The 25,788-nt window shown below is 36.2% G+C and overlaps 1 protein-coding gene across 2 annotated transcripts in view; it reads left to right on the top strand.

Moving 5' to 3' along the window:
* The first annotated feature begins 12,310 nt into the window (after positions 1-12,310).
* Positions 12,311-25,788, top strand: part of LOC131239725 (fimbrin-2) — a 33,938-nt gene continuing 20,460 nt past the window's right edge. Inside the window, exons 1-11 of one of the 2 annotated variants that reach the window (XM_058237565.1) lie at positions 12,311-12,585; positions 12,677-12,847; positions 13,709-13,950; positions 14,043-14,214; positions 15,789-15,827; positions 16,032-16,100; positions 16,217-16,333; positions 19,139-19,350; positions 24,610-24,765; positions 24,872-25,071; positions 25,253-25,410. In XM_058237565.1, coding sequence (XP_058093548.1) covers positions 12,499-12,585; positions 12,677-12,847; positions 13,709-13,950; positions 14,043-14,214; positions 15,789-15,827; positions 16,032-16,100; positions 16,217-16,333; positions 19,139-19,350; positions 24,610-24,765; positions 24,872-25,071; positions 25,253-25,410 — 1,623 coding nt within the window. In that variant the 5' untranslated portion in view covers positions 12,311-12,498. The remainder of the gene's footprint in view (positions 12,586-12,676; positions 12,848-13,708; positions 13,951-14,042; positions 14,215-15,788; positions 15,828-16,031; positions 16,101-16,216; positions 16,334-19,138; positions 19,351-24,609; positions 24,766-24,871; positions 25,072-25,252; positions 25,411-25,788) is intronic. The other variant, XM_058237564.1, reaches the window with a different exon arrangement.

The raw sequence follows: 25,788 nt of genomic DNA, 5'->3' as shown, positions 1-25,788 counted from the left end.
CACTTGGGATATTGTCCAAGGAAAGCAAATTCGATTTCAAGCCAAGTGACTCACATCACCCCTTAAGTGTTTTATCTCATTTCTTTCATTTTTCTTTTGATTTTTTATTTTTAATAGTCTATTTGATTTAACCAAATATCTCGACAATCTTGAAATCAAATTTATTGAATTAAATAGACTATGACTACCGTAATGGTTAATGCTTCAACCAAGTTAGCCAAAATTGAACCGCTTGCTGGACAACAATTTAAACGGTGGAAACATAAGCTTATGTTTATACTGACCACCCTTAAAATTTCATACATACTATCCAAATCATTTAGTATAAATCTATCAAATCAAACTAGAGTAACAGATGAAAATAATTATAAAAATTATATTATGAACTCTTTGTCCAACAAGTTATATGATGTGTATACTTTTTATGAGTCTACTAAGGAAATATGGATTGCTTTAGAAAAGAAGTATGTTTTGGAAGATGCAAGCGCTAAGAAACATACAATTGTTAATTTCCTACACTACAAAATGACATATGATAAACCTGTCATAAATTACATTCACGATTTTCAAATTTTAGTTCATGAATTGTCATTAAAAGGAATCAAGTTTGATGAAGTGTTTATGTCAAGAGCACTGATAGAAAAGTTACCACCCTCCTTGAAAGAATATAAAAATAAAATAAAACATAAAAAGAATGATGTCTCATTAGAAACTACAATCATACACATATAGATAGAGGAAGCCAATAAAATAAGGACCAAAAAGAAAATGCAAATGAGGTAAGTTTAAAGGCAAATATTGCGAAATCTAGTAAAGAAAATAATAAGAAGAAAAAGAGCAAATGTAATAACTGTGACAAGCCTGGACATTATGCTAATGAATGCAGCCTAAAAAAGAAGAGTACAAATAAGAAATTAAAAAAAAAAAAACTGTTACAATCAAAACCTGCAGGCTTAAGAAAAATAAATACGAGACCCATACTAATCTTGCAAAAATGGTTAATGAGTCTAACATGGGAGTAGTTGTAGTGTCATTAGTTTTTCTTGTAAACAATTTAGAGTGAGTGCCAAACACCGATATAACTCGGTACGTGTACAAAGATCGTAACATGTTTACATCCTACCAAGTATCAGGAGATGATGAACAAGTGTTCATGTGTAATGCTATAATTTTTTCAGTTGTATGAGAAGAGAAAGTACTTCCAAAACTCACTTTCAGAAAGACTCTAATGTTGAATGATGTCCTACATGTGCCTGACAATAGAAGAAACTTGGTCTCCGGTCCACTCCTCAATAATGCTAGTGTAAAGTTAATATTTGATTCAGGCAAGCTTGTAATGACTAAGAATGAAACTTTTGTAGGGAATGAATATTGTATTGATGGTATATTCATTGTAAATGTGTCCAATGATAATAATAAGAAGACATCTAGTTATGTTTATATCACTGAACATTTTTATTTATGGCAGATAAATTAGGTCATGTAAACGTTGCATCTTTGAATAAAATGAAAAATGTTAGGTTTATTATGTATTTAAGAATTTGATGAATGCGAATCATGCATAGAATTGAAATTCATTAGAAAACCTATTAAATTAATAGAACGATCCTCTATTTTATTAAAATTGATACCCAATGACTCAAGTAATTTTAAAAATTACATGTCTAGAGGTGGAAAAAGATATTATATAACCTTTGTAAATGACTACTCTGAGTTCATTAGAATCTTCTATTAATGAACAAAGATAAAGCTTTAAAAGCTTTCTCTAAATATAAAACTGAGGTTAAAAATTAGTTAAATATAAAAATTAAAAAACGTAGAACAAATAGATGAGAAGAGTATGAATCTTCTCAATTTTGAGACTTGCATAAAAAGAGTAGGATAGTTTATGAAACTACACCTCGTTATACACTAAAACATAACGAATAATATAGCATAAGAATAGAACTCTTAAAGAGATGATGGATGTTATGTTGAATAGTTCAGGCTTACCTTCAAAGATGTGGGGAGAAGTAATTCCGGCAACTTGTTAGATCCTAAATAGGATTCATTCTAAATCTTCTGAACAAACACCATATGAACTTTAGAATAACCATGTTTCTAGTCATAAATATCTTAAAGTGTGGGGGTGTCTTTCCAAAGTAAAATTGCCTGAAAGTAAGAAAATGAAAATAGATCCTAAAATGAGCAAGTATGTATTTATAAGGTACGCACAAAACAATGTAGCCTATAGGTTTATAGTTCTAAAGACTAAGGATACTATTCTAAATCATAATATAATTATAAAATATAGGAATGTAAAGTTCTTTGAGAACATATTTCATATGAATCTAAATCCATAACAATAGAGTAAGTTAGTATATCAGATATCGCGTCTACTAGTAAAGATGCTTACGAGCGGATAGTAGAAGAGATAGAACCAAGAAAAAGTATAAGAGTTAAAAAAATAATTAACGTAAGAGATGTTTTTTTTAATATATTCTTAATAAAAGATAATCTTATAACCTATACAGAAGCGATTAACTCTCCAGATACAACCTTTTAAAAGGAAACAATAAATGATGAGTTAGAATCTATTATATCCAATTAAACTTGGGAACTTGTATACCTACCACCTGAAAATAAATCAATAGACTGTAAATGGGTGTTTAGAAAGCAACTAAAATTAGATGAGACTATTGATAAGTCTAAGGATAAGTTAATAGCAAAAGGCTTTAAACAAAAGGAAGTAATAAAATATTTTAATACTTATTCTCCTATAACTAGAATTACAACTATCAGGCTCTTAATAGCAATAACTTTTATATATAAATTAGTGGTACATCAGATGAACGTTAAAACGGCTTTCTTAAATGGAGACTTAGAAAAGAAAATATATATGGAACAACCTGAGAGTTATAGAATATCAGGTAAAGAAAATAAAGTGTATATAGATTAATTAAGTCACTATATAGTCTAAAATAGACTCCTAAATAATGACATGAAAAATTTGATGATATTTTGAAGTCAGATGGTTATCATATGAATGATGCAGATAGATGTGTATATAGTAATTTTTTTAAAAATGATAATGTTATTATCTGCCTTTATGTTGGCGACATGTTTATTTTTTAAACTAATATTAAATTAGTTAATGCAACTAAAAAATTCTTGTCATCTAAATTTAACATGAAAGACTTAAGAGATGCTAGTGTAATCTTAGGTATTGATGTAACTAGGAAAGATGGTGGTATTGTATTATCATAATCTCATTATATTAAAAAATTATTGAGAAAGTTTGACCATTTTGATTATTTACCTATCAGTATACTTTATGATTACAGTATGACTTGCATGAAAAATATATAGTAGTATGTCTCAATTGGAATATTATAGGATAATTAGTTGCCTCATGTATTTGACAAACCACACTACACTAGACATAACTTTTACAGTAGAAAGTCTAAGTATATATACACAACTCTGGAAATACTATTGTAATGCCTTGTCTAGGATTCTGATATACCCAAAAACAGTATGGCATATGGTTTACATTATAATAATTATTCTATTATATTAGAAGGATATAATGATGTTAATAGAATCACTAATTCAGATGAGACAAAATCCATTAGCGGATGTGTCTTTACTTTGGGTGGAGGAGTAGTCTTTTAAAAGTCTACCAAGCAAACATATATCACTCTGTCAACTATAGAATATGAGTTTATTGCCTTAGAAAATATTGTATCAGAAGCCAAGTAGCTTAAAAATCTCTTAACTGATATACCGTTGTGGTCAAAGTCTATATCAGTCGTGTCTATTCATTATGATTGTCAAGCATATATAACAAAAGAAAATAATAAAATATTGATGTAAAGATCGGACATATCATACACAATATAGTGAAACACACGTTACATGATGAAGTCATATGTATTGACTTTGTGAGGTTAGAAAAAATTTGACAGATTCTCTAACTAAAAAACTATCTAAAATATTAGTCAATGATACATCGAAGGGAATGCGAGTAAGCTTAATATATAAGTTGCTAGCATCGTCAGCCCAACCTATGCAAGTGAAGATCTCATGAGATAAGTTAAATGGGTAAACAATAAGACATGGGGTAAACGATTGCAATAATATAAATGAACCCTTTTATAGTGTAGTAGTGTGAAAGCAACGCAGAAGGATAAATTTTTAAAACTCTTAATGAATCTATAGTCATATATTTTGTGGTGTATATAGTTACTATATATACTTAATGGAATTCACATATATGTGTGGAAGTGGAGGTCGCTTTTTATGAGAATCTAGATGAATTTTCTAGAGCACTCATAAAATCTAGATAACAGTGTGTGATCGAAAAGTACCGAACAACAGAATCACTTGCAGAGAAAGAGTTATGTGAGTGTCATGTATTTACAATTTACACAAAGAAGATTCGAGTTCAAGATATGATGTCACCTGATTCCTATAATCCTTTTTTGTTTCCTCTAATGTCAATTCAAGTTTATGGTGACACTAACACCATTACACAACTATTACACGTTAGCCCGAAAAGGTTTTTTATTTTGAAATATGTGTAGCATTGTTGTATTTTATTTCAAAATATGAAAAATGAAGAATTTCAAGTATTTTAGTTTTCCTTAAAATTTGAAATTTTTGTTGCTTTTGTGTTGTAAGTTTAGTCTCACATCGAATTTGCTCTATAAAGTTTTCTTGTATATAAGATAGACTTTTTTGCCTTAGAGCTTCAGCCTCCTTCAGGGCGGCATGTGAATTTGGTCGTGTGATAAGACTATGCCAATGGTCCTAATATATGTCATTGACCACACATGCGCGCACGCCAAGTCGAGCTCGAGTTTGAGTTTGTGTGCATGTGCATGACGGGCCGGGCTAAGCCAAGTTGTGGTTGCAGATGCGGGTGTACGCGCGTGGGTGTATATGTATTGGTATTCGCGGGACTATATTTTGTACGAGAGTATACTTGCACTTATGCCTTTTTTATTTTGAAACAAAGAGATGTGGCTGGTCGGTTAATCACACTTATTAAGTTTAAATCCAAATGACTAAACCCTTTCGAAATAGTGCTTAATGCATCACTTCAGAGTCTGTATAAGACTTACATTTCATTTAAAAAACACATGAAAACCATTTCTGCTCTCCTGTGAAAAATTTTCTCTTTTCTTTTTCTGTTTTATAAGTTTTTGATTGTTGAATTCATCGTCGGGTTAACTTAGCACTTTTGAGTTAAATTGTAAGCGGTTCAAGCCTGCATACAGTGAGTGCACCGCTAAGACCTGGTCATAATCGTTGTATCTTAGAGATCAATTGCTTTAAAAACCTAAGTGCACTTTTGATGTTATTTAAGGAAAGCAAATTATATTTTAATCTAAGTAGCTTACATCACGCCTCAACTCAAATTTATAAGTCTTCTATCTTTTTTTTTTCTTTTTTCTTTTTTTCTTTTTTTTAGTTTTTAATTTTTAATATTTCAACAAAAGCTTTTCCCTTTCCCATTGCATTGTCCTGGCCATCTGACTGGATCCAATCAAACGTAGACTATTAAATCGCATTGAAATGCACGGATTTCTAATGGAGAAAATACCGAGGCATGGCAAGTAAATGGTTGCTCTAGTTCATCCTTGAATCCTCATTTTAGGTGCATAGCCCATCTATGATGAGCCCCACACAAATACATAGCCGTATTCCCCAACGATGTATCCATGCCTGGAAAGATGATAGACCACGATCTACCGGTTTTCAGTAAGTACAATGATTGAATGCGACTTTCCACATGAATTGAGCACAACTAGGTGATAGCTTGAAAGGTACAAGATAATTACTTCACAAAATATAGAATGATGAGTATGAAATATGTGGGGCCCACTCGTGGGGGCTCATTTCAGCCTCCATAAACAAAACTTGCAAGACCGAGCACCGTCCATTCCATTCGAGAGTATTCAACCACCACTAACGAGTTTATCACTGCGTATAAACGCCTTCTGCATAACGTAGGATATACACAATACAAGGACCATGATTCATGATCCGGAACATTCATTGGTCGGGCCCATCAAGGATGGATTGGACCATATCATGATTTCTCTTTTAGTGGTCTATTCTGTCCATACAGAGGAAGGGAAATACATCAACGGTCCATATTCAACCGAAAAGGCCAACGTTTGGTGTCCAACATCTTCCAATCTCGGAGATTTTTGTGGCATGGTCCATCAACGGTCAGTCGGAAAGGAATTGGCTGGTGTACAACACCACTAACTTCGCTGGTGTGTTGACATCATGAAGTTCGGTGGGGCCACCTTGATGTATATTCCTTACATCCACACCGTCCATCCACTTTAACAGCTCATTTCAAATCATGTGTTTTAAAATAAAAAAAAGCAGATCTAAATCTTAAGTCAACCATACCACAGGAAACAGTTGTGATTGAATACCCACCGTTAAAAATTTCTTACTGGCCACCGGAATGTTTATTTTCCATCCAAGCTGTTGATAAGGTCACAAAGACCTGGATAAAGGGACCACACAGATATCAGCTTGATCCAAAACTTTTATGGCCCAGAAGAAGTTTTTAATGATCAATCACCAATGTTTTCTGTGGTGTGATCCACCTAAATTGAATCTGCTTCATTTTTGGGAAAATACCTTAAAATGATCATTCAAAACGTATGGACGGCATGGATGTAAGTTAAATACATCAAGGTGGGCCACAACTCAGGGAACCGCCCCTGTCAGCACCAACGATAGTGATGGTACAAAAGTTCCAGTGATCGCATGATTTGGTGCACCCCTTTGTAGCTTGTAAATAAAGAAGACCGTGTTCTTGGATATTTGGCTTGCAAGCAACGGTGGGCCATCACGTTGTCTAATCAACGTGATTGTTACACTGTCGCCCTTTTTTACTGGGGACACCATATGAATGGCTCTGCCTGGGCGATGAACGGGATTGCTTGCGAACTACGGTTCCAACAAGTAATGCGACCTACCATACTGGAACTCGCATCCCACGTGAAGTGGGATTTGTATGGATCCATGTATAAATTCGAACAATGTGGCGTTCTGCGGTAATGCAATTTTCAAGTGCATCTGCATGCGCTAGAAAAATCGCCCCACGCTGCTGCAGTGGCACATTGTTTATAGATCCGGACCGTTCATTGGGGTGGGCCTTGCATGAATTTTTCCTACCCAAAAAAAGGCCGTCCAGAAACGAAGTGGGTCATAAATTTATGAAAAAATAGGTACTTGAAAGTGGAGACTAAATGGTCTAGGCACCAAGTGCATGTATGGCTCGGATAATGTGTAGAACGACTGATATGGGGCTAGTAGAGCTTGATCTGGGACTGCTGATGAATTTTCGCCACCTTGATCTTGCCACTCTAACAGATGTTGGGCGCATGTGTTTGCAGTTTCGGATGCGAGTCATCCAAAACTCGTGAGGAAATAAGTGAGGTCGGTTTAGTAGCCCGCGGGCTACTTGAAATTAATTTAATAGTTCGAACCACCGATTTCAATGGCCGCGGGTCCCACCCCCACGGCAAAAATGTAGCGTGAACGTTTGCCTGAAACTGCACAAGTGGCAGGTGTGGACGTGTCCTTAATCTGTAACCGTGCATGTCACATGAATGGACGACGGATGCGGGTTGCGTGTAGCCCCGTTGCACGGAGCCCGCAGCAGCTTTAGGACACATCCATTCCGTGCTTCAGTTTTTTTTTTTTGGGTTAGCTTGTTAGTACACACCCCAGTACCCCACTGTTAGCCACCCGAATCGACACCATGATCTCAGTGTTGCAACGAGGTATCTTCTCTCGGTCTCTCATTTTTTTTTAAAAAAGGTTTCTTTTATGATCATATAAACGAGGTAAATAACAACACTTACGTAGCCATACAAAAAATAAAAAATAAAAAAACAGTAGGGGTGGAGCCGCCGACAGTTGGAAGCCCACCTTGACACTAGCTAGCTTGGGCCCACCATAATGTGTTTGTTGGATCCACAAAGTCCATCCATTTTGCCAGCTCAATGTAGGGCACCAGCCAAAAAATAAGGTAGATACAAATTCAGGTGGGCCACACCAAGGAAAACAATGGGGATTGAATATCCACCATTAAAAACTTCCCTGAGCTTATTGAAATGTTTATTTGCCCTCCAACTTGTTAATAAATGTCACAAAGACGTGAACAAAGAAAAATACAAATACCAGTTTTATCCAAAACTTTTATGGCCTTTGAGAAGTTTTCAATTATAAGTGTTCAATCCCAATTATTTCTTATAATAGGTATACTTGGAATATAGACATGCTTAATTTTTAAGTTCATGCCCTAAAATTAATTGGAAAAATGAATGAGTGACTTAAATAAAATGTACACATCATGGTGGGGCACACATAGCTTTGACACTAGTTGAGTGGCTGGTGTTGGGGTCATGGCGTCCCATCTAACCAGCTCCCAACTATTTAAAGAAGATGCAAATATTATACTAGTCCTATTTATGGCGGTACATGAACCGAGTTAGCTTGGTTAGCTTATTCAACTCAGCTTGAAAAAATTCGATTCAATTCGGTTTGAAATTGAGTTCGAGCCAAATCAAGCTGTTTTTTTAAGCTCGAAAAAATTTCAAATTAAGTTCGAGCTTGCTCGAGCTTGACTCAACTCAGACCCAACTCGAATCAAACTCGAATTGAACTAGTTTAGTGACTCGGTTACTTGGATATTGACATTGCTCACCAAGTATTTGATGAAATGACCCAATGAAGTGTCAGTTGATGATAAGGAAGGTTTGTATATGAAACAAATACCATATATTTTTTCTTGATTTTGATGTTGCTTACAAGATGTTTGATTAAAAACCTGTAAAATTGTTGTTGCTGTTTTGCATACAGTGAAAATTTAAAAGTACAAATTATGTGTTTGTGAAAATGCTGAACAAGTGAACTCGGCTTGATCTTAACTCGAACTCGACTTGAACTGGCCCGAGCTACTAACCGAACCAAGTCGAGCTGACTAGTCAAGCTCCGGGACCTAGCCGAGCCGAGTTCGAGCATGTGTCAGCTGGTGGCTTAGCCAAGTCTAGCTATGTCAAGCTCAACTTAATTTGACTCGTGTACACCTCTAGTCCTATTTAAAAAAGATGCATATATTATGCTAGTCCAAAATTTTTGCAGCCCAAAAATGCCTTTTTGTGAGCCTTAATCCTCAATTTCAACTACATGCACTCACATCTCCCATATATTTTAAAGCTTGCATTCCAAGAATGACTGGGCCATACCGACGGATGGAACTTCGTGTCTCCACTTCATACACCGGAGTTTGACAGACATTGCAGTGGGCCCACAAAACTTTAGTTCACCACTTCATGTAACGGGAGTCAGACGCAACTAGCGTGGATGTAAAGGAAGATCCAGACTGCACAGGATCCCCAAGCTCAAAAATCACAGAGTCCGCTCCTCTACAAATATCTATCAAAATACAAAATAAAAGCGACCGTCTAAATTCACTGCACAAAAGCGTGTCGTCTGGAAACGGGGCCCACCTAATGAACAATCCCATCTCATCCACGTGGCCCAAATAAAATTCCTTAATGGGTAGTTATTTGATACTCTGCCAAATTATTATCATTCGTACCTCAAAGCAAACCGTCCATATGTTAGGACCCACTACAAGTAGTTTATGAAAAGAAATTCTATTGATTGTCTATTCTAACCTTAGATGATGCATATGAACACGAACAATTTATGACTTTTCATCTTAGCCGTCCATTACAGATTTCAACGAATCATGCAGTTATAAAAATGATCTAAATTCGGTTCTCCGTGAGTTTTGGTTAATTGACTTATCTAAACAGGGCCAGTTTGGACGGTTCAGGTACATGTATGCTACATGTAGATTTTCCAAGTGCATGTGCATGAAATGTCAGTCTGCCAGATTATCAAAATCCTTAGTAAGTACCAATGCCCATTCAGGTAAAATAAAAATACCTTCCCCCACTATTTTCAGGAGCGAATTAGGTGAGACCTCTCCTACTCACCCAAGACGGTGCGGCCCTTACCGTGGGGCCCACCTAAATATATATTATGTATCCATGCTGTCCATCTGTTTTTACATATCATTTTAGGATATCAACTCAGAAATGAAGAAGATCAAAATCTCTGGTGGACCATGCTTTAGAAAGCAGTGGTGATTAAACACCGCCATTAAAAGCTTCTTAGGGCTACGTTAATGTTTTCATGGTATTTACTTGCCATCCAATCTGTTGATGAGGTAACAGATATCAGCTTGAACCAAAACTTTTGTGGCCCATTAATAGTCAATCACCACTTTTTCATATGGTACGCTTCACCTGATAATAGGATATGCTTTGGATCATGCACTAAAATGATCTGGCAAATAGGACGAACAATGAGAATATACATACACACGCACACACACTCGCAAATGCTTTGTGCCAACTTTTTTGAGAAATCATCAGACGTGATGTGACTCCAAAGTATGAATAGTCCATGTAAAGCAGTACCTCAAGAAACCTCCTACACCCAAATTTTACTTTGATCCAAAACCTTAGTAGGATATGAAAAATGCAAATAGTTTCCTCATTTGCATTTTTCTTTGCTATGGCTCACCAAAATTTTAAATCTAAGTGATAATTTATTCCTTACGATTTCATGGGATTCTGCATCACATGGATCATTCTGATTAGACACCCATGGCATGTGTGTAAAGGTGCACACATGAGCATATCTCTCTCTCAATATACATATCCAAGTTGGTCCCACGTAAGGGCCGCACGATTTTGGGTGGGTGAGGCCGGATCTCACTTGAACTGCTCCTCTATTTTCATAACAAAAAATGTTAAAAAATTGATACCCTAGAGGAGTGTAATGGATATTATTTGTGCATTCATAAGCTGTACGTAAAATATAAAAAATTTAAAATAAGCCATCCACATGGTCTGTCCCAATTCTGATGTATTATGAAAAGAGAAAACTAAGCTTACTTGATTAGTTAACCATCCAATTAATATTTAATAGGCATTAATTGGACAACTAAAACAAGAAGACATCCTATGTTCTTAGTCCAACAAACAAATGCTCCCAAGTGATTCGCCTTCTATTATAGAACAATGTTCTTTCCCTTCTTCTCGCATTTAATTGGATGGAAAAGCGGGTGCTAAGAAAAGATCCATAAGGTCCACTATGATGGGTGCATGGCATCCGCTCAATCCATCAACGTCTCAATTCATACACAGGACATGTCCAAAAATTAAATCCTATAAAAAAAGAACTTAAATTGGACCACATGGAAGGGAATGGTCTAGATGAGCTCTATGGTGAATTGGTGTCACTACGTTTTGTGGACCCACCATGATGTACGTGTAATATCCACACTATTCATTCATTTTGTAAGATCATTTTATGATATGAACCCAAAAGGGAGGTAGATCCAAAGCTCAAGTGGACCGCACCATTAAAAAATAGCAGGGGTAATGCTTCTCACATATGAAACCTTCCAAGGGACTACAATGATGTTTATTTGCCATCCAACTTGTTCATAGGATCACAGGACCTTGTTCGTAAGGTCACACGGGCTTAAAATGAGGTAAAAACAAATATAAGATTGATCCAAAACTTTTGTGATCCCATAAAAATTTCAATGGCTAACATCTAATTGACACTAGTTTCTATGGTTTGGTCCATTTGAGATTTAGATTCATCTCATTTCTTAGCTCAAGTCCTAAAAAGATCTCACCAAACGGATGGACAATTTGGATATAACACATACAGCATGGTGGGTCCCGTGGAGCTTGGTGACGTCAACGGACCCTTTATCTGCATCCCACATGAAACGGTCAGAACATGATGCCCATGATTGACACTTTTCTATGCGTACCATCATCTTCATAAGACATTTCTGAAGGGAAAAATCAAATACCAAACCTGATTTAAATATTCGGTGGGCCTGTGAAAGTTTTAACGGTGGGCATTTTCTTTCGCACTATATATTCTTGTGTGGTGGGTTACTTAGTTTTTGAGTGACTTTGAATTATGTTGCACAAACATCTCAGTGGGCCATATGGATATTTTGCTGCATGACCAATCAAATGTGCAGAGCGAACATTTGCAGAATACGAGGGGAGAATTGCCACAGCATTGCTCCCCACAATTTAGACGGTTTGATGTCATACACTGCATGCCCAGTGTATGGTATCTATAAGTGCCTGTGTATGAAGTGTTATACACAGCTGGAGTATCAAATGGCTCCCTGTTTTATATTTCCTGACAAACGGGAACCTTTTTCAAAACTTCAATTTCTGTCCGCGTGAAATAGATCAGATGCGTAGGGGTAGTTTCGTCATTTTTTGAATTCTCAAAAGGCCTCAGATTTTCATCAGGATTTTTCACTTTCCAGAGAGAGAGAGAGTAGTGATTCTCATTTCATCGCCTCCTGCTTGCTAACATCTGAAAGCAAGCAGGAAAAAACAGCAATTTGAAATCCATTTTGGAGAGATGGCAGGCTACGTTGGGATTCTCGTCTCAGATCCATGGCTTCAGAACCAGTTCACACAGGTGGAGCTTCGCAGCTTGAAATCCCATGTAAGCATTTCAAATCCCATTTCCTCTCTCTTTTCTCTGTCAGTTGCCTCTTTGTTTTGTTGGGTTTGAGAATGCTGCTGGTTTTTCGCAGTTCCTGTCGATGAGGAGGGAAAAAGGGCGCGTCGCCCTTGGAGACTTGCCTTCGAGGATGTCGAGACTGAAGATTGTAGGAGAGAATCTGACCGAGGAAGAGAGGGCTGCCTTTCTGCATCAGTCGTATCAGAACATGGACGATGAGGTCGATTTTGAAGTCTTTCTCAGGGTTAGTTCTTCTCCTCCGATCCCTTCCATTCTTCTTTCTTTCTTTCGGCACTCTGTAAAACAAGCTGCCGTTTGCGTCTGAAATGCTGCATTTCTGGTTTTTATTTATTTATTTATTTTAAACTGATTTGACTAAAAATGTATGTTAGAACAGTTGAAGGGAAGCTTGCTATCGGTGTTTGTGGTTTAGAATTTGCAATCATTCTTCGGTGGGCCGGAAATCGTGCCAGACTGTTGGGGACGTGGTTTGGTGATCCAGACCATTGATCTGGTGGGCCGCATCATGGATGTGGAGTGCCCTGAAAATCTCACAGATTGGAAGATCCCGGTGTCCAATCTTTGCACTTTTGTTTTCATTGAATTTGGACCGTTGCTGTATTTTTTTTTCATAACTGTGAAGGCCACTGATTGAAGACTTAGGATTTTTTGATCGGGAGTTTCCTTTTTTTTTTTTTAAAAAAAAAAAATAAATTATTTGTGCTGTCCGCTATCCATGGTTGGGAAATTCAGATCAATGGTCTGGATTACTCAACAAGGGACCTCACCATTGTGGAGGCCAAGGTTTGACGTATTCTCCGATACCAGTGATATGTGCCGGTATCGGCAATGAACAATACAGCTGTTTCGACTCATATTGGCTCGAAACAGCCCAATAAGGGGCAGGAAGGGGAGATACCACCCCGTATTGGTGGTGAACAATTCGTAAGCAAAAACCGGTTTGCAAACTGTGTTAGAGACTCAGGGCTTGAGAACAAGGGAGGTTCAGATAACACTATCTTTTTAATTGCAATAATCACACTTTTCTACTCTCTCCTTTATTCCCCATTTCTCTCTCCATGTATAATTTTAAATGTTGTTGCAGGTTTATTTGAATATGCAAGTGCACGCAAATGCGAGAATGGGCGGCAGTGCGAAGAACTCCTCTGCATTTCTGAAGGCTGCTACCACCACATTGCTTCACACCATCAGTGAGTCTGAGAAGACGTCTTATGTTGCACATATCAACAACTACCTTGGAGAAGATGCTTTCCTAAAGAAATACCTTCCTATAGATCCTTTGACTAGTGGCCTCTTTGAGCTTGCAAAAGATGGGGTTCTTCTATGGTAAATTTTGGTTAATTTTTTTCAGCCGTCACATTTATTTGAATTGAATTTGGGTTTTATTAATTAAAAGAACCATTCATCAATTACTGCAGTAAGCTTATCAATGTGGCAGTACCTGGGACAATTGATGAACGTGCGATCAATACAAAGAGAGTACTTAACCCATGGGAAAGGAATGAAAACCATACGCTCTGCCTCAATTCTGCCAAGGCCATTGGATGTACAGTTGTCAATATCGGAACACAGGACTTGATCGAAGGAAGGGTAAGTCTATCTTCCATTTTAGTATCCTATACTATTGTCAAGATTGGTCTTTTTTCGAACTCTTGTTGTTAGGTGAAGCTCTTATTGTATTTCATCTAGATTCTGGAAAGCATGAACTATCAGAGTCCATTGCAAGCTTTAGAGTGATAAACCTTGCAAGGTTTCAATGTGTTTTGGATAAATTTTGTTGTGAATGAAATGCGTGTGGAGGATTCTTGAACAACAACAATCTAATCTCATGCATCCTATCCGGGTGCATTTGTCCTTTTTAAAAGCTTAACATAGTCAAACGTGACCTATTGAGCAGTGGGAAAGAAAGCTCTCTAACGGTGCCTGACATTTACATATGCTTATTTGGAAGATTCAGAAGCAAGAAGATGCTGGCATCTTTTGAGTGTATGCTGTGGAAGTATTGTTAGTGGTACTTTTGTGGAAGTATGGACTTTATATTGCCTTACTTTTGTGAGCTGATATCAACCTGTATTGAGTTTTTTTTTTTTTTGTTAATATATTTTAAATTTTATTTGGGGGAGGCTTTGGGTTTTCTCTTTTTCCCTCCACTGAAACTTGCTAGCTAGATTTGAGGAAGAAAAAAAGAAAAAAAAAAAGAAAAAGAAATAGGAAAACAACAAATCTAGGCCTATTTGAGGGGTTGAAGTCGTAAGCACCAATTTGGGGAAAACCTTTGTTAGAGGTAAGCTTGATATTTTCTCCCATTTTCTTGCTAGATTTTCATGCATTTCATTAAAATGAGTCGTGAACTAACAAGTATGATTATTTTGAGTGACTTTTGCTTTGGTTTGCAGGATTTCATAACTTGGGTTTTACTTTTTACTTTGATTTTGTGTTTTTATTTTCTTTTTCTTTTTTGGTTTATTATCCTTTCACTTAAACTGTGCACCTATGCTATGTTAGATGGCTTAAGCTTAGACATCTATAAATAGATTATTAATCTTATATTATATGTGACAACCAACAACTAGCAAGTATTTAACTTATATCAACAGTATGCTTAACCACACTATCTACTATCACCTATATGCGTTACCCACGTTTTTTTACTTTTACATGCAAATACTCAATCTGTTTACATTACTAGTTTACAAGCTATTAAATGTGTTAAAACTCTGAAAAAGGTCAATAGGGTCACTGGAAATGTTAAAACTCAGAATTCAACACTGGATAGACATCCAATGGTTACTATACCACAAGGTAGACTGATACGGCCATACATGCATGAAAGTATCTGATAGGCATTTTCCAATTTTCTGATTTGTGTTATTTTTTCCTTTTCTTTGAGCTAAAAGAAAATTCACACCAACTCGTCCAACACGGACATTAACACAGCTGATCTACACTGATTCGTATTGGTTGGGCTAGAGGCCTATATGGGCATCAATACAGATATTTGGGACCTTGTATAGATGTCACCAGGCTGTTGCTGGATCATTATGTTACGAACTCACTGATATATCATCTCTTTGTTTCTTGTCAATTAATCTTAAGTCTTTTATGTGGCTTCCGTTATTATTTTCGTTAGTTTGAAGAGTGATACATTTGGCTTACATTTTCAGCCTCATCTTGTGCTTGGGTTGATATCTCAAATCATTAAGGTATGTTTCAGGGTTCCTCTTCACAACTGTTGTATTTATGTTGATGCATATTTTTACATGTAGATATTTGAAGGACAACATCTGGTGGACACTATGGATGCATAGAGATTCACAGATTTAAGGCCGCATACATACATTTTTATATTGTTCTATTGCAACTTGGAGCTTAACCATTATGCTTTCATTTAATGATGTTAATTTTAGATACAACTCTTGGCGGACCTCAATTTGAAGAAAACACCTCAGTTGGTAGAGTTGGTTGATGATAGTAAGGTGAAAACTAGTCCTTTCTTGGAAATTTGTGTTTTTCAGCTGCTAACAACGATGACAGGTTGAACAGTAGAATACAACTTTGTACAGTTTGTGATGTGTATTTTACAAACCAACAGGATGTGGAGGAGCTGATGAGTCAACCTCCAGAGAAGATCTTACTTAGGTGGATGAACTTTCAACTGAAGAAAGGCGGCTACAAGAGAAACATAACAAACTTCTCTTCAGACGTGAAGGTAGGTATATGAGTAAAAGATTTTAATTGAGTATGGCAAGGATCAAGCATGTCGGATCCTCTAAATCTCAATTTCTCATGATACTTGTACAACAAAGGTTGGTTATTGGGTTGTATTTGTAGCTTGTATGGCGTAGTTCCCTCAAAATTTTAATTAACTAGAAACATTTGAGTTCAAAATTCAAGTGAATCTGGAGTTCAATCTTGAGGAAGGGAATTGTTCCCTCATCCTTTCCCTAGTATCTGAGTATATGACTTGTGGACTGGCTAGTTTTCTTGAAGGATCTGAGCATCATAGACTCTATGTAAGTTAAAACTGGAGGTTATCATAGTTCGACTTTCTTTGCATGGTGCTAAATAATTGCGCCATGAAATTACTCTCTCTCTATATATTTGTGATCTGTTATTTTGGTAATTTGGACAGCTTTATGCGTTTTTTGCTTTTCATTTTACATTAAATGACCTATTAGAAAGAGTAAACTTGTACTTTTTTGATAGTTAAGCTGAGCTTGAACCTGAGGCCTCAATGTGAAACACTCCCTGCCTACCACTCATATACAGGCTTGAAGCCAAGTAAAGTTGTTCGTGAATATCACAGTTTGTAGAAAGATGTTTTCCCAAGTGTCTGAAAATTTCACTGTTGAAATCGGAACTTTACTGGCCTGGAAAGATTCCGGTCTGTGTTCTGGTGTTTCTAGTCTGATTTATATGTTTCTGTAAAAATCCTCTCTCTCTCTCTCTCTAACATAAAGCTTTTTGGGATTTTTCTGGTTCATTTTGGCCGGATTCCCTAAACGCATTAGAGTATAACATGGAGTGATTAAATATTCTGAAACTCTCTTTTAAGCGTTTCCTATTTTTCTCAAAACTCTATAGAGAGGTTTATGTTGGATTTCTTGTTCTTTTCACCTTAATGCAATATTTATGGGTGGTATTTGTAGAACCCGCAAAATGTGTGATTTTTTCCCTGCTTTTTTTTTTTGTAGTATTTATTTTATATATATAAAATTTGTATGTCCTTCCTGGAGGAACAAAGTGGATTGGCAAAAATGCTGAACTGTTTTATTTCAGTTGGAAAAATGACCTGGTCCAATGAAATCGAAACAGAAGACTACAGATCTATCTTCTCTCAGTATCTTTGTGTCTTGAACATTCATAAACTTGGCTTCCATAGATCTGTTGACAAGAAGAACAATGAAATGGAACCGATGGCTGCAGATCTATTGTCCCTCAGTGTCCTCGTTTCTTTAGACATTAACAAATTTGGGTTCCATACATTTTTTGAATGAGGTCTGCAAATGCATGCTTGGGAGGTATCAAATCTATTGGATGAATACTATGACATGTTCACTGATAAATTGGTGGCTTTCTCTCATTCCATAGAGAGTTGAATTCTGAGGCTGAAAGGCTAGCGAATCGGGGTTACTGAGAGAGCTGTCTATAGGGTTGTAAACACTCAGATATTGAATATCTGTATCCAATATCTGGCTTAAATATCCATTATCCATATGCTGCTTATATCCGACTTCTTTGGATAATATCCGATTCCGTGTCTGTATCCAGCAATAAATCGGATAGCCAAATGATAGTCGGTTAATTGGAGGTCCGATTAATACCTAATTTAAAAAAATTAAGAAAGATAAGTTCAATAGAATAAAATTAGAAAAAATACTTTAAAAAAAAACAATATTTTCATTGGATGAATACCTAATAAATTAGTAAACAAATAGCGGTTACACAATTACCTAATATCATTGCGGTGGCCTTACATGCAAAATAGTTGTAAAATACATCCATTTTACTCCTTCATTTACACTGGAGAGAGACTGGAATGGCTTCTCAAATCCCCAGTCTCTCTATTTTGTTATTAGGGCTTTCATAATAAAAGAAAAAGTACAAAAATACCCCTCCATGCTTTAAGTTATTATATAAGCAAAGCCCATGGACCTAACTCTATTCTAATACATTTCAGTTTAATAATAATGAGAAATCACATGTGAGATCATCAGTATTCAAAAACCTTGTATGAGAACTTGTATAGAGAAGGATTTCCCGCGGCAGAGTTGTCAATTTGACCTGGGCCAGTTAACCCGTCTCCCCCCGCCCCTCCTGACGATCCAGCCTAAAGACTATCGACCGAGATCATCACAGTCGACATACGATATCATAAATTAGTTTTTAATGTTTTAGTTAAATATTATTAGTTGGGTAAATTACAAAAATGGCCTTGTGTAATCGGGTAAGGATATGGTAATATCTGTGTCCCACCCACTTAGAAGTCACATAATTTGGTGAAAATTCCACACTTAGATCTGATTTTCTTGAGTCAGATATGGTGGGTAATTGGGTAAACAGATATCCATGCCAGATCTAGCCTTATATAATATAAGGGAACTCTAGAATTCTTTAATTTGGATGGTCTGGTATGAGGAATTTTGTGTTAGTTTATCAGGCATTTGAATAGGTGCTGTGCATCTGCAAACTAGTGGGCTCTTGTGTTCTCTTGATAAAGTTCTAATGCTATTAAAGAAAAAAGGCTGCGTGAATCACAGTGAAGAAATTGCGATGCATATTCTCTAGTGCTGTGGAACTTCAGAACTCTGTTTCTGTTTGCTTTAATTAGATCTGGACTTGGTGAAGTTGGAACATGCAATATTATCTGTGTATTCAACTCCTATATGTCAATAATGGAGTCAGTGGTTTCTTGTGTGCTAAATTTCTTTAAGCTGACATTTTCAAGTGTGTCTTTTCGATAGATTTCTGGTAATAATACCAATGTTTCTTATACAACTTGCTGCCGCTACAGGATGGAGAGGCATATGCTTGTTTGTTAAATGTTCTTGCACCAGAACACAGTACCCCAGCTATGATGTCTGCAAAGGATCCTTTACAAAGAGCTAAATTAGTTCTTGAGCATGCAGATAGGATGGGTTGCAAACGGTACCTAACTCCAAAGGATATTGTGGAAGGTTCACCGAATCTTAACCTTGCTTTTGTTGCGCACATTTTCCAGCACAGGTGAGAATCAGAAGCCCTCAAACAGATGCCATTGATTTCCATTGAGATGATCAGTTAAACCTTATGCTGTTAATCTAGAATATTTATCTTTGTGAAACTTGTGCTCTTTATTATTCTTGGATGCTAGCATATAAATTAGCTAGTTCATGATAAAATGTAAATTTTTTTTTTTTTCTTGAAAGATGTAATTTATTAAGGAATAACTGCATCTGATTAATACTTTAGTTGTTGGTTAGGAATTCCCGGTTAATTAGTTCAGCCTTTCTAAGGACAACTTTAATGGTGATGGTTTTATGCATATAAGCGATTTTGTTAATGTCATTTGGAAGAAGTGGCATGGTCATGAAGCTTCACATTTTGGGAAGATGATTTGGACAGATCTAGGCTCCTTTATGTAGAGCTGTCTGTAGTTGCACATATATTCTAACAGGTTCTGTAACTAAACCAAAGCCTATCAGGCAAGCAGAAGAGCCTAGTCTGTTTTCATCATAATCATGAAAATATGATGATACAAAACTATAGCCTTAAAGCCTATCAAACACTCAAAGGTGCAGATTGTTGTTGGCCCACTTGACTAGTGCATTTGCACTGTAATCATGGAAATCTGGTAATACCCAACAATAGCCTTAGAGAATGAGAGAGTCAACATTGGAAAGGGAAAGGACTAACTTGAAATTTGATCAAGAAGGATCAAAATCCTAGTGAATCATAAAAAGGAAATCAATTAAGCTAGAAAATCTGAAAATAAATCAAGGAAAAGGCATTAGGATGGGGCGTCCATTGTTATGCCTGTTTTTGCTAGTGTTTTTCCAAAAATTACGATCTAAACTATTTTTTTGAAATGAAAAATATATTTTATTAAAAAAAGAAAATCTAAGGAAGAAAAAAAAAATATGAGGAGAGATGACAAGTGATCCTCCCAAACAACACAGTAAAAGGTAATGTCCATAACCCAAAAAACATACAAAGAAAATCCTGGATTTAGAGAGAAGACTAGGGTTCTACCTGAAAAAATAATCCTAGCCAATGAGGATTTAAAGAAGAATGCTTCTTCGAACTTAGGCTAGATATGGTCCATTCTACAACCATAAATTGAATCTTCCTCCTTAGAGACATAGCTGGAACACCTTTAACTAAAACTCCTATTTATTACATTTTCACAAGCAACCTTGTCTCTTAATTCAAGCAAATTGGAGCATGCTCCTACAATATCTGTCTCTACCTTTGTGCTTAACAATATCACAAGGGTAAATATATGTGTCATGAGAGCATTGAAATCGATCTTTGAACTGAGAGACAATAATTTCTTCTGGATGATGGTAAGTAAATGGGCATCAGGAACATGGAGAGAACCAAAACAAGAAAGGAAAATGAATGGAACCCATGCAAGGTATTTCGTAACGGTAACAATGGCTGTAACATCCACCACTGTCACCTTTACGATACGGGCTGTAATGGCCGTTGCGGTCTCTCTCTCTCTCTCTCTCTCTCTCTCTCTCTCTCTCTCTCTCAAATTTATTAAAAAAATCGAAAACCTGTATCGACCCCACAATGGACCATTATGGGGCTGTTACAGCCTTTACGGGGGACGTAATGGGCTGTTACGGGTCATTTTTTCGATAATGTTTCGTAACGTGTAATGGTTGCCACTGTTACCTTTACGTAACGAGCTTTATGACCCCCAATATTGTCAAACTGCATAGAATTGCGTAAGCCATCAGGCTGGACTGATTGCTTATGCGATCGCATAAGCAATTGCTCTGATTGCTAGTGTTTTTATTTATTTTTTATTTTTTATAAATTTTTTTAAATTTTTTATTTAACATATTTCATTGTAGTTTGACTATTAGATGATCTAAAGTTATTGAAAATTTAAAAAATGGGAAAAATTCTAATAAATTAAGAAAAACTATTTAATTGCTACTAGTGATTGGATTGGATTTTTTTTTTTTTTTTTTTGAAATTATATTTTACCTATTTCATTGTAGATTAACTATTAGATCATCTAAATTTAAGTTATATTATATATAACAAAACAAATTTAAACAATCAACAAGTTACGATGAGAGAGAGAATTTAGAGTGAGGGAGAAAGTATGCAACAAGTTACGATGAGAGAGAGAATTTAGAGTGAGGGAGAAAGTATGCCATCGCATACTTTGTATGTGATGGCGTATTCGTATACTTATGGCATACAAAAGTATGCCATTGCATACCCATCCCATCATGGTATATGCGATATATGCGATCACGTAAGTAATAGCTGTTACGGCTAACCATGAACCCACGTTAGTAATAGGAAGAGATTGTCACTACTAATAAGAATGTTAGATGTTCCTTCATTTGCAATGAAGAGATGTACCTTTGGGCTATAAGCATCATTTTAGTATTTTCCTTTTTTGTTTCTTTTTCATAGTTTCGTTTTATGGAGTCACTACCATAGAGAATCTCATGTTTAGTGGATGGAGGATTAGAAGATTAAACTCTGGTGGGAGAATACATGACCAATTGTTGGAGAAAGAGATGTCACACATTATTGAAGTCGCACAAATGAGGATGTGTTGTAAGAGTGATTTCAAACTTCTTGATGTACCTCAAGCTCACCAAGGACATAAGAGGATCTTATTCATGTTAGTAATATGATAATTAATGGCAGCCAGTTGATAAAAATGCCCTTTTATATTGGTCTAAACGGTGGATGTTTACCTTTTGCAATTCACAATTCCTTGAGCAGATGCTTCAGATTTGATTATGATTGTTGAGAGAAGGATGTCTTGAGTGATTGATAAATAGAAGGGTGTCTCGATTGCTTCAACAATGCATGAGCAGTTGGATTGTGAATATAATAAGAATTTCTAGTGATAGTGTGGAATTCATCTAGGTAGCTATTATTTGATCATGATTGACACATACATCAGAATAGGATTAGATTTTACTTGAGTAGTTGAGTTTTTCACCTCCAGGGGACTGGATGTAATTTTCAAATTTAGAAGGCAGAATAGAGGAGCCATTGAGATGACCAATAAACCCTTGTGCATAGGGCAAAGGAATGATTTGGCTTTTCCACAGAATGTAGTTGTCAGTGGAGAGTTTGAGATGAGATGGAGTAAAATAAGGGTGAGGAGACCAATAAGATTAGTGTTGAGAGTCATACTCAAAAAAGTGGAGAAAAAAGAAGTATCAAATATCTTTATTTTTTGATGAGAGAAGGGCTTTTTTTTTTTTTTTTTTCTTTTTCTTTTTTCTAGTGGTGAAAATGGAAAATATATTAACAAAAGCAATAAAATACAATAGGCAGCACGCCAACACCAACTATACAAAAACCTCTACTTTGCTCAAAGCAACCTAACCTAACCTACCTGGTGGACCCATATATCTTCTAAATTATAACCCTTAAACAATGGGGGTCCTCGCCTATGTCTGCATATTGCCCCTAACTCTATGAAACAACATTCCCACCGACTCCGACTTGTCGACAAATATTCCACTATTCCTCTCCTTCCACCAAGGTATTCCATAAAGTAACGGTGGCCATAATGACTTTTGTTATTACTATTACGATATGGGTTGTAAGGGCCGTTATGGTTTTTTTTTTTTTTTTTTTTTCTGAAAAATCCTACTTTGGTATGGCTGTTTATAGGATTGTTACTGGCGGTTACGGGTCAATCTTTTCATAACGGCCCCGTAACGCATGACAATTACCACTGTTACCTTTACATAACCATTTCGGAATACCTAGCCTTCCACACAGACCAAATTATTGCCAGAAATCCAATCCTCCAAAGAGCTAACCTTTTATTTTTGTTGAAAACCAACCCTTTCCAAGCTGCTGATTCTAGCATCATGCAATCTAATCCAAATAGCTCAATCAACTGCCTCTAGATTTCTGCTGCTACAGCACATTACATGAGCAAATGATTGGTCATTTTCTCATTACACATGCACATAATGCAAATGTTTGTGATAATCATCATCCTTCTCCTGTGGTGGTCATTGGGGTTTTTAGTTTATTTATAGAGGAAAAGAACATTTATTTTGCTTGATTAGAATGAGCATATGTGTTTTCTATAGACTTTTGAAGTCTATCTAGGAGGATTCTAGCGTATTGAGGACTTTAGAGTCGTAACGGTTCATGATTACAATATCGAGACCATATAGGAGATTCTTAGAGTATTTTGGAGGATTATATAATATTACAGGAATGCCATCATCTACAAATCATCCTTAGAGCATCTACAAATTTTTAAGAATACCAAATTGAAGAACTCATGCCCTTTTTAGAAACTTCTTAAAGGAAACTTTTTTCTTTTCTCTTACAGATAATGACAGATTGAAGTTGCCGAGAGTTTTGGGGGATTTTTCAGTTTTGTCATTTCACCTGTCAAAGGACATGCAGTAGTGCATGCATTATCGCTTGTTTGAGGAAGTTTTTGACCTTCATTGGTTCTAATGAACATGTTGGCCTCCGTATTGTTGGAAATTTAAAACACGATATAATTTAAATTTTTTGAAAATGTCTAGATTTTAATTAATCTAATTCTACTGATCCCCATCTAGATATTGTCAAGTTTCAACAATGAAAAACCTAAAACAAAGGGCTAGGATTTACTTGTAGATTGCGACTATTCAAAACCATGTAGATTGCCGATGGCATACCTTCAATCGAGAAGGCTGTCCCAGATCTATACCAGATGAGGAGAGAAGGAGGGTTAACATGCCATTCCCTACAGCAAGGCTAGGGCACCACACAAGAGCCGTCCAATGGTGGATCCCACACGTGTGCACGTTTGGATGTAGAGGAGGAAGAGAAAGATTGATCTCTCTCTCTCTCTCTCTCTCTCTCTCTCTCTCTCTCTACTCTTTCATTTTATTCATGTATTTCATGGTTCATACACGAATGCATATATTGGAATGCTAAATCTCAAGTAATCCCTAAAACAATAATTTTTGGATTTTTGTTTGTTCTTCTAAAATTTTCGTGGCATTTCTCTTCTCATATAATGTTCATATGTCAAGTACATATCACTAATCATAACGCATGTCCGTTCATAAACACATCACCATACCACACCATTTGATGATTAACAAGTTCAATGAATTATGGTTGTCTTCGTAGAATGAATCACACTTTTTTAAGGGGTGCCTATTGATTTATAGACTCAGATTGATACCTTTTCTTGTTCATCTTTTACTCTTATCATGCATACATTACTTCTTGTATGGAATGTTTTTATTTCTGATAATAGTTGGCCCCTTGTAGGAATGGGTTATCATCAGCGACCAAGCCAATCTCCTTTCTTGAAACTAGCTCCGATGATGTGCAAGTCTCTAGGGAAGAAACATCATTTCGGCTATGGATCAATAGCCTTGGAAACTCAACATATATTAATAACGTCTTTGAAGATGTTAGAGATGGGTGAGCTAGTAATCTTATCATAATTAGCTTATCTCATTGAACTAACATGCTATTCTCCCGATGTTTCCTTAAGTTCTTTTTGAATGAATTCCCTCTATTTGTGCAGATGGGTCCTTTTGGAGGCCCTTGATAAGGTGTCACCAGGGATAGTTAATTGGAAGATTGCAACGAAACCGCCAATTAAAATGCCATTCAGAAAAGTAGAAAATTGTAACCAAGTTGTAAAGATTGGAAAACAGTTGAAGTTTTCCCTTGTTAATATTGCTGGAAATGATATCGTGCAAGGAAATAAGAAACTCATTCTCGGTATGTCTCGTTCCATATTGTCTTGTAGACCTTTATGTGCTTGTTTGAAATTTCTGAACTAAAAAAGCTTTGGGTTGTGCTGTAGAAAGATGATTCTAAAAGTTTATTTGTTGGGAGCATTTGATTTGTGAGTCCTAATGTCATACTTCCACTCAATGAGAAAATTATTGGCCTGTTCCAGCTTATTTGTGGCAACTGATGCGGCACAACATCCTCCAACTTCTAAAGAACTTGAGATTGCATTCCCATGGAAAGGAGATCACAGATGCAGATATTCTCAATTGGGCCAACTCCAAAGTGAAGAATGCTGGAAGACATTCTCATATGGCCAGTTTCAAGGTATTATGGCACAATGTTTGACTGGAAAGGTTTTGCACATTACATGGCCTGCATCATAACTAAAGCTTAATTCCACTTTATCATTTCAAGGTATGCCTCTAAGGCACAACCATGCCAAGGCATGGCCAAACATAGGTGGCGAATGCTTCCCAACTTGTCTTGTAGATGAAGCTTATACCTAATGCTTGGAGGTGCCCATTGCCCAAGCAGTTTTGTCATGGCCGAGGCATTGGTGCTTCTAACTTTGTGTTTCCTCTACTTTTTGGATGAATGATTGAATTATTTATAAAAAACGATTAAGGTTGAGTTTTGTTTTGGCTTCTTTAAATTTTTTTGAGAACTTCAATCGCTTCCATTTTCTGCTGATAAGAGAATGAA

This window comes from Magnolia sinica, chromosome 3 (genome assembly GCF_029962835.1).
Source record: "Magnolia sinica isolate HGM2019 chromosome 3, MsV1, whole genome shotgun sequence".
Classification (NCBI taxonomy): Eukaryota; Viridiplantae; Streptophyta; class Magnoliopsida; order Magnoliales; family Magnoliaceae; genus Magnolia; species Magnolia sinica.
Note: the sequence above shows the minus strand (reverse complement) of the source record. Positions and strands in the feature narration are given on the sequence as shown.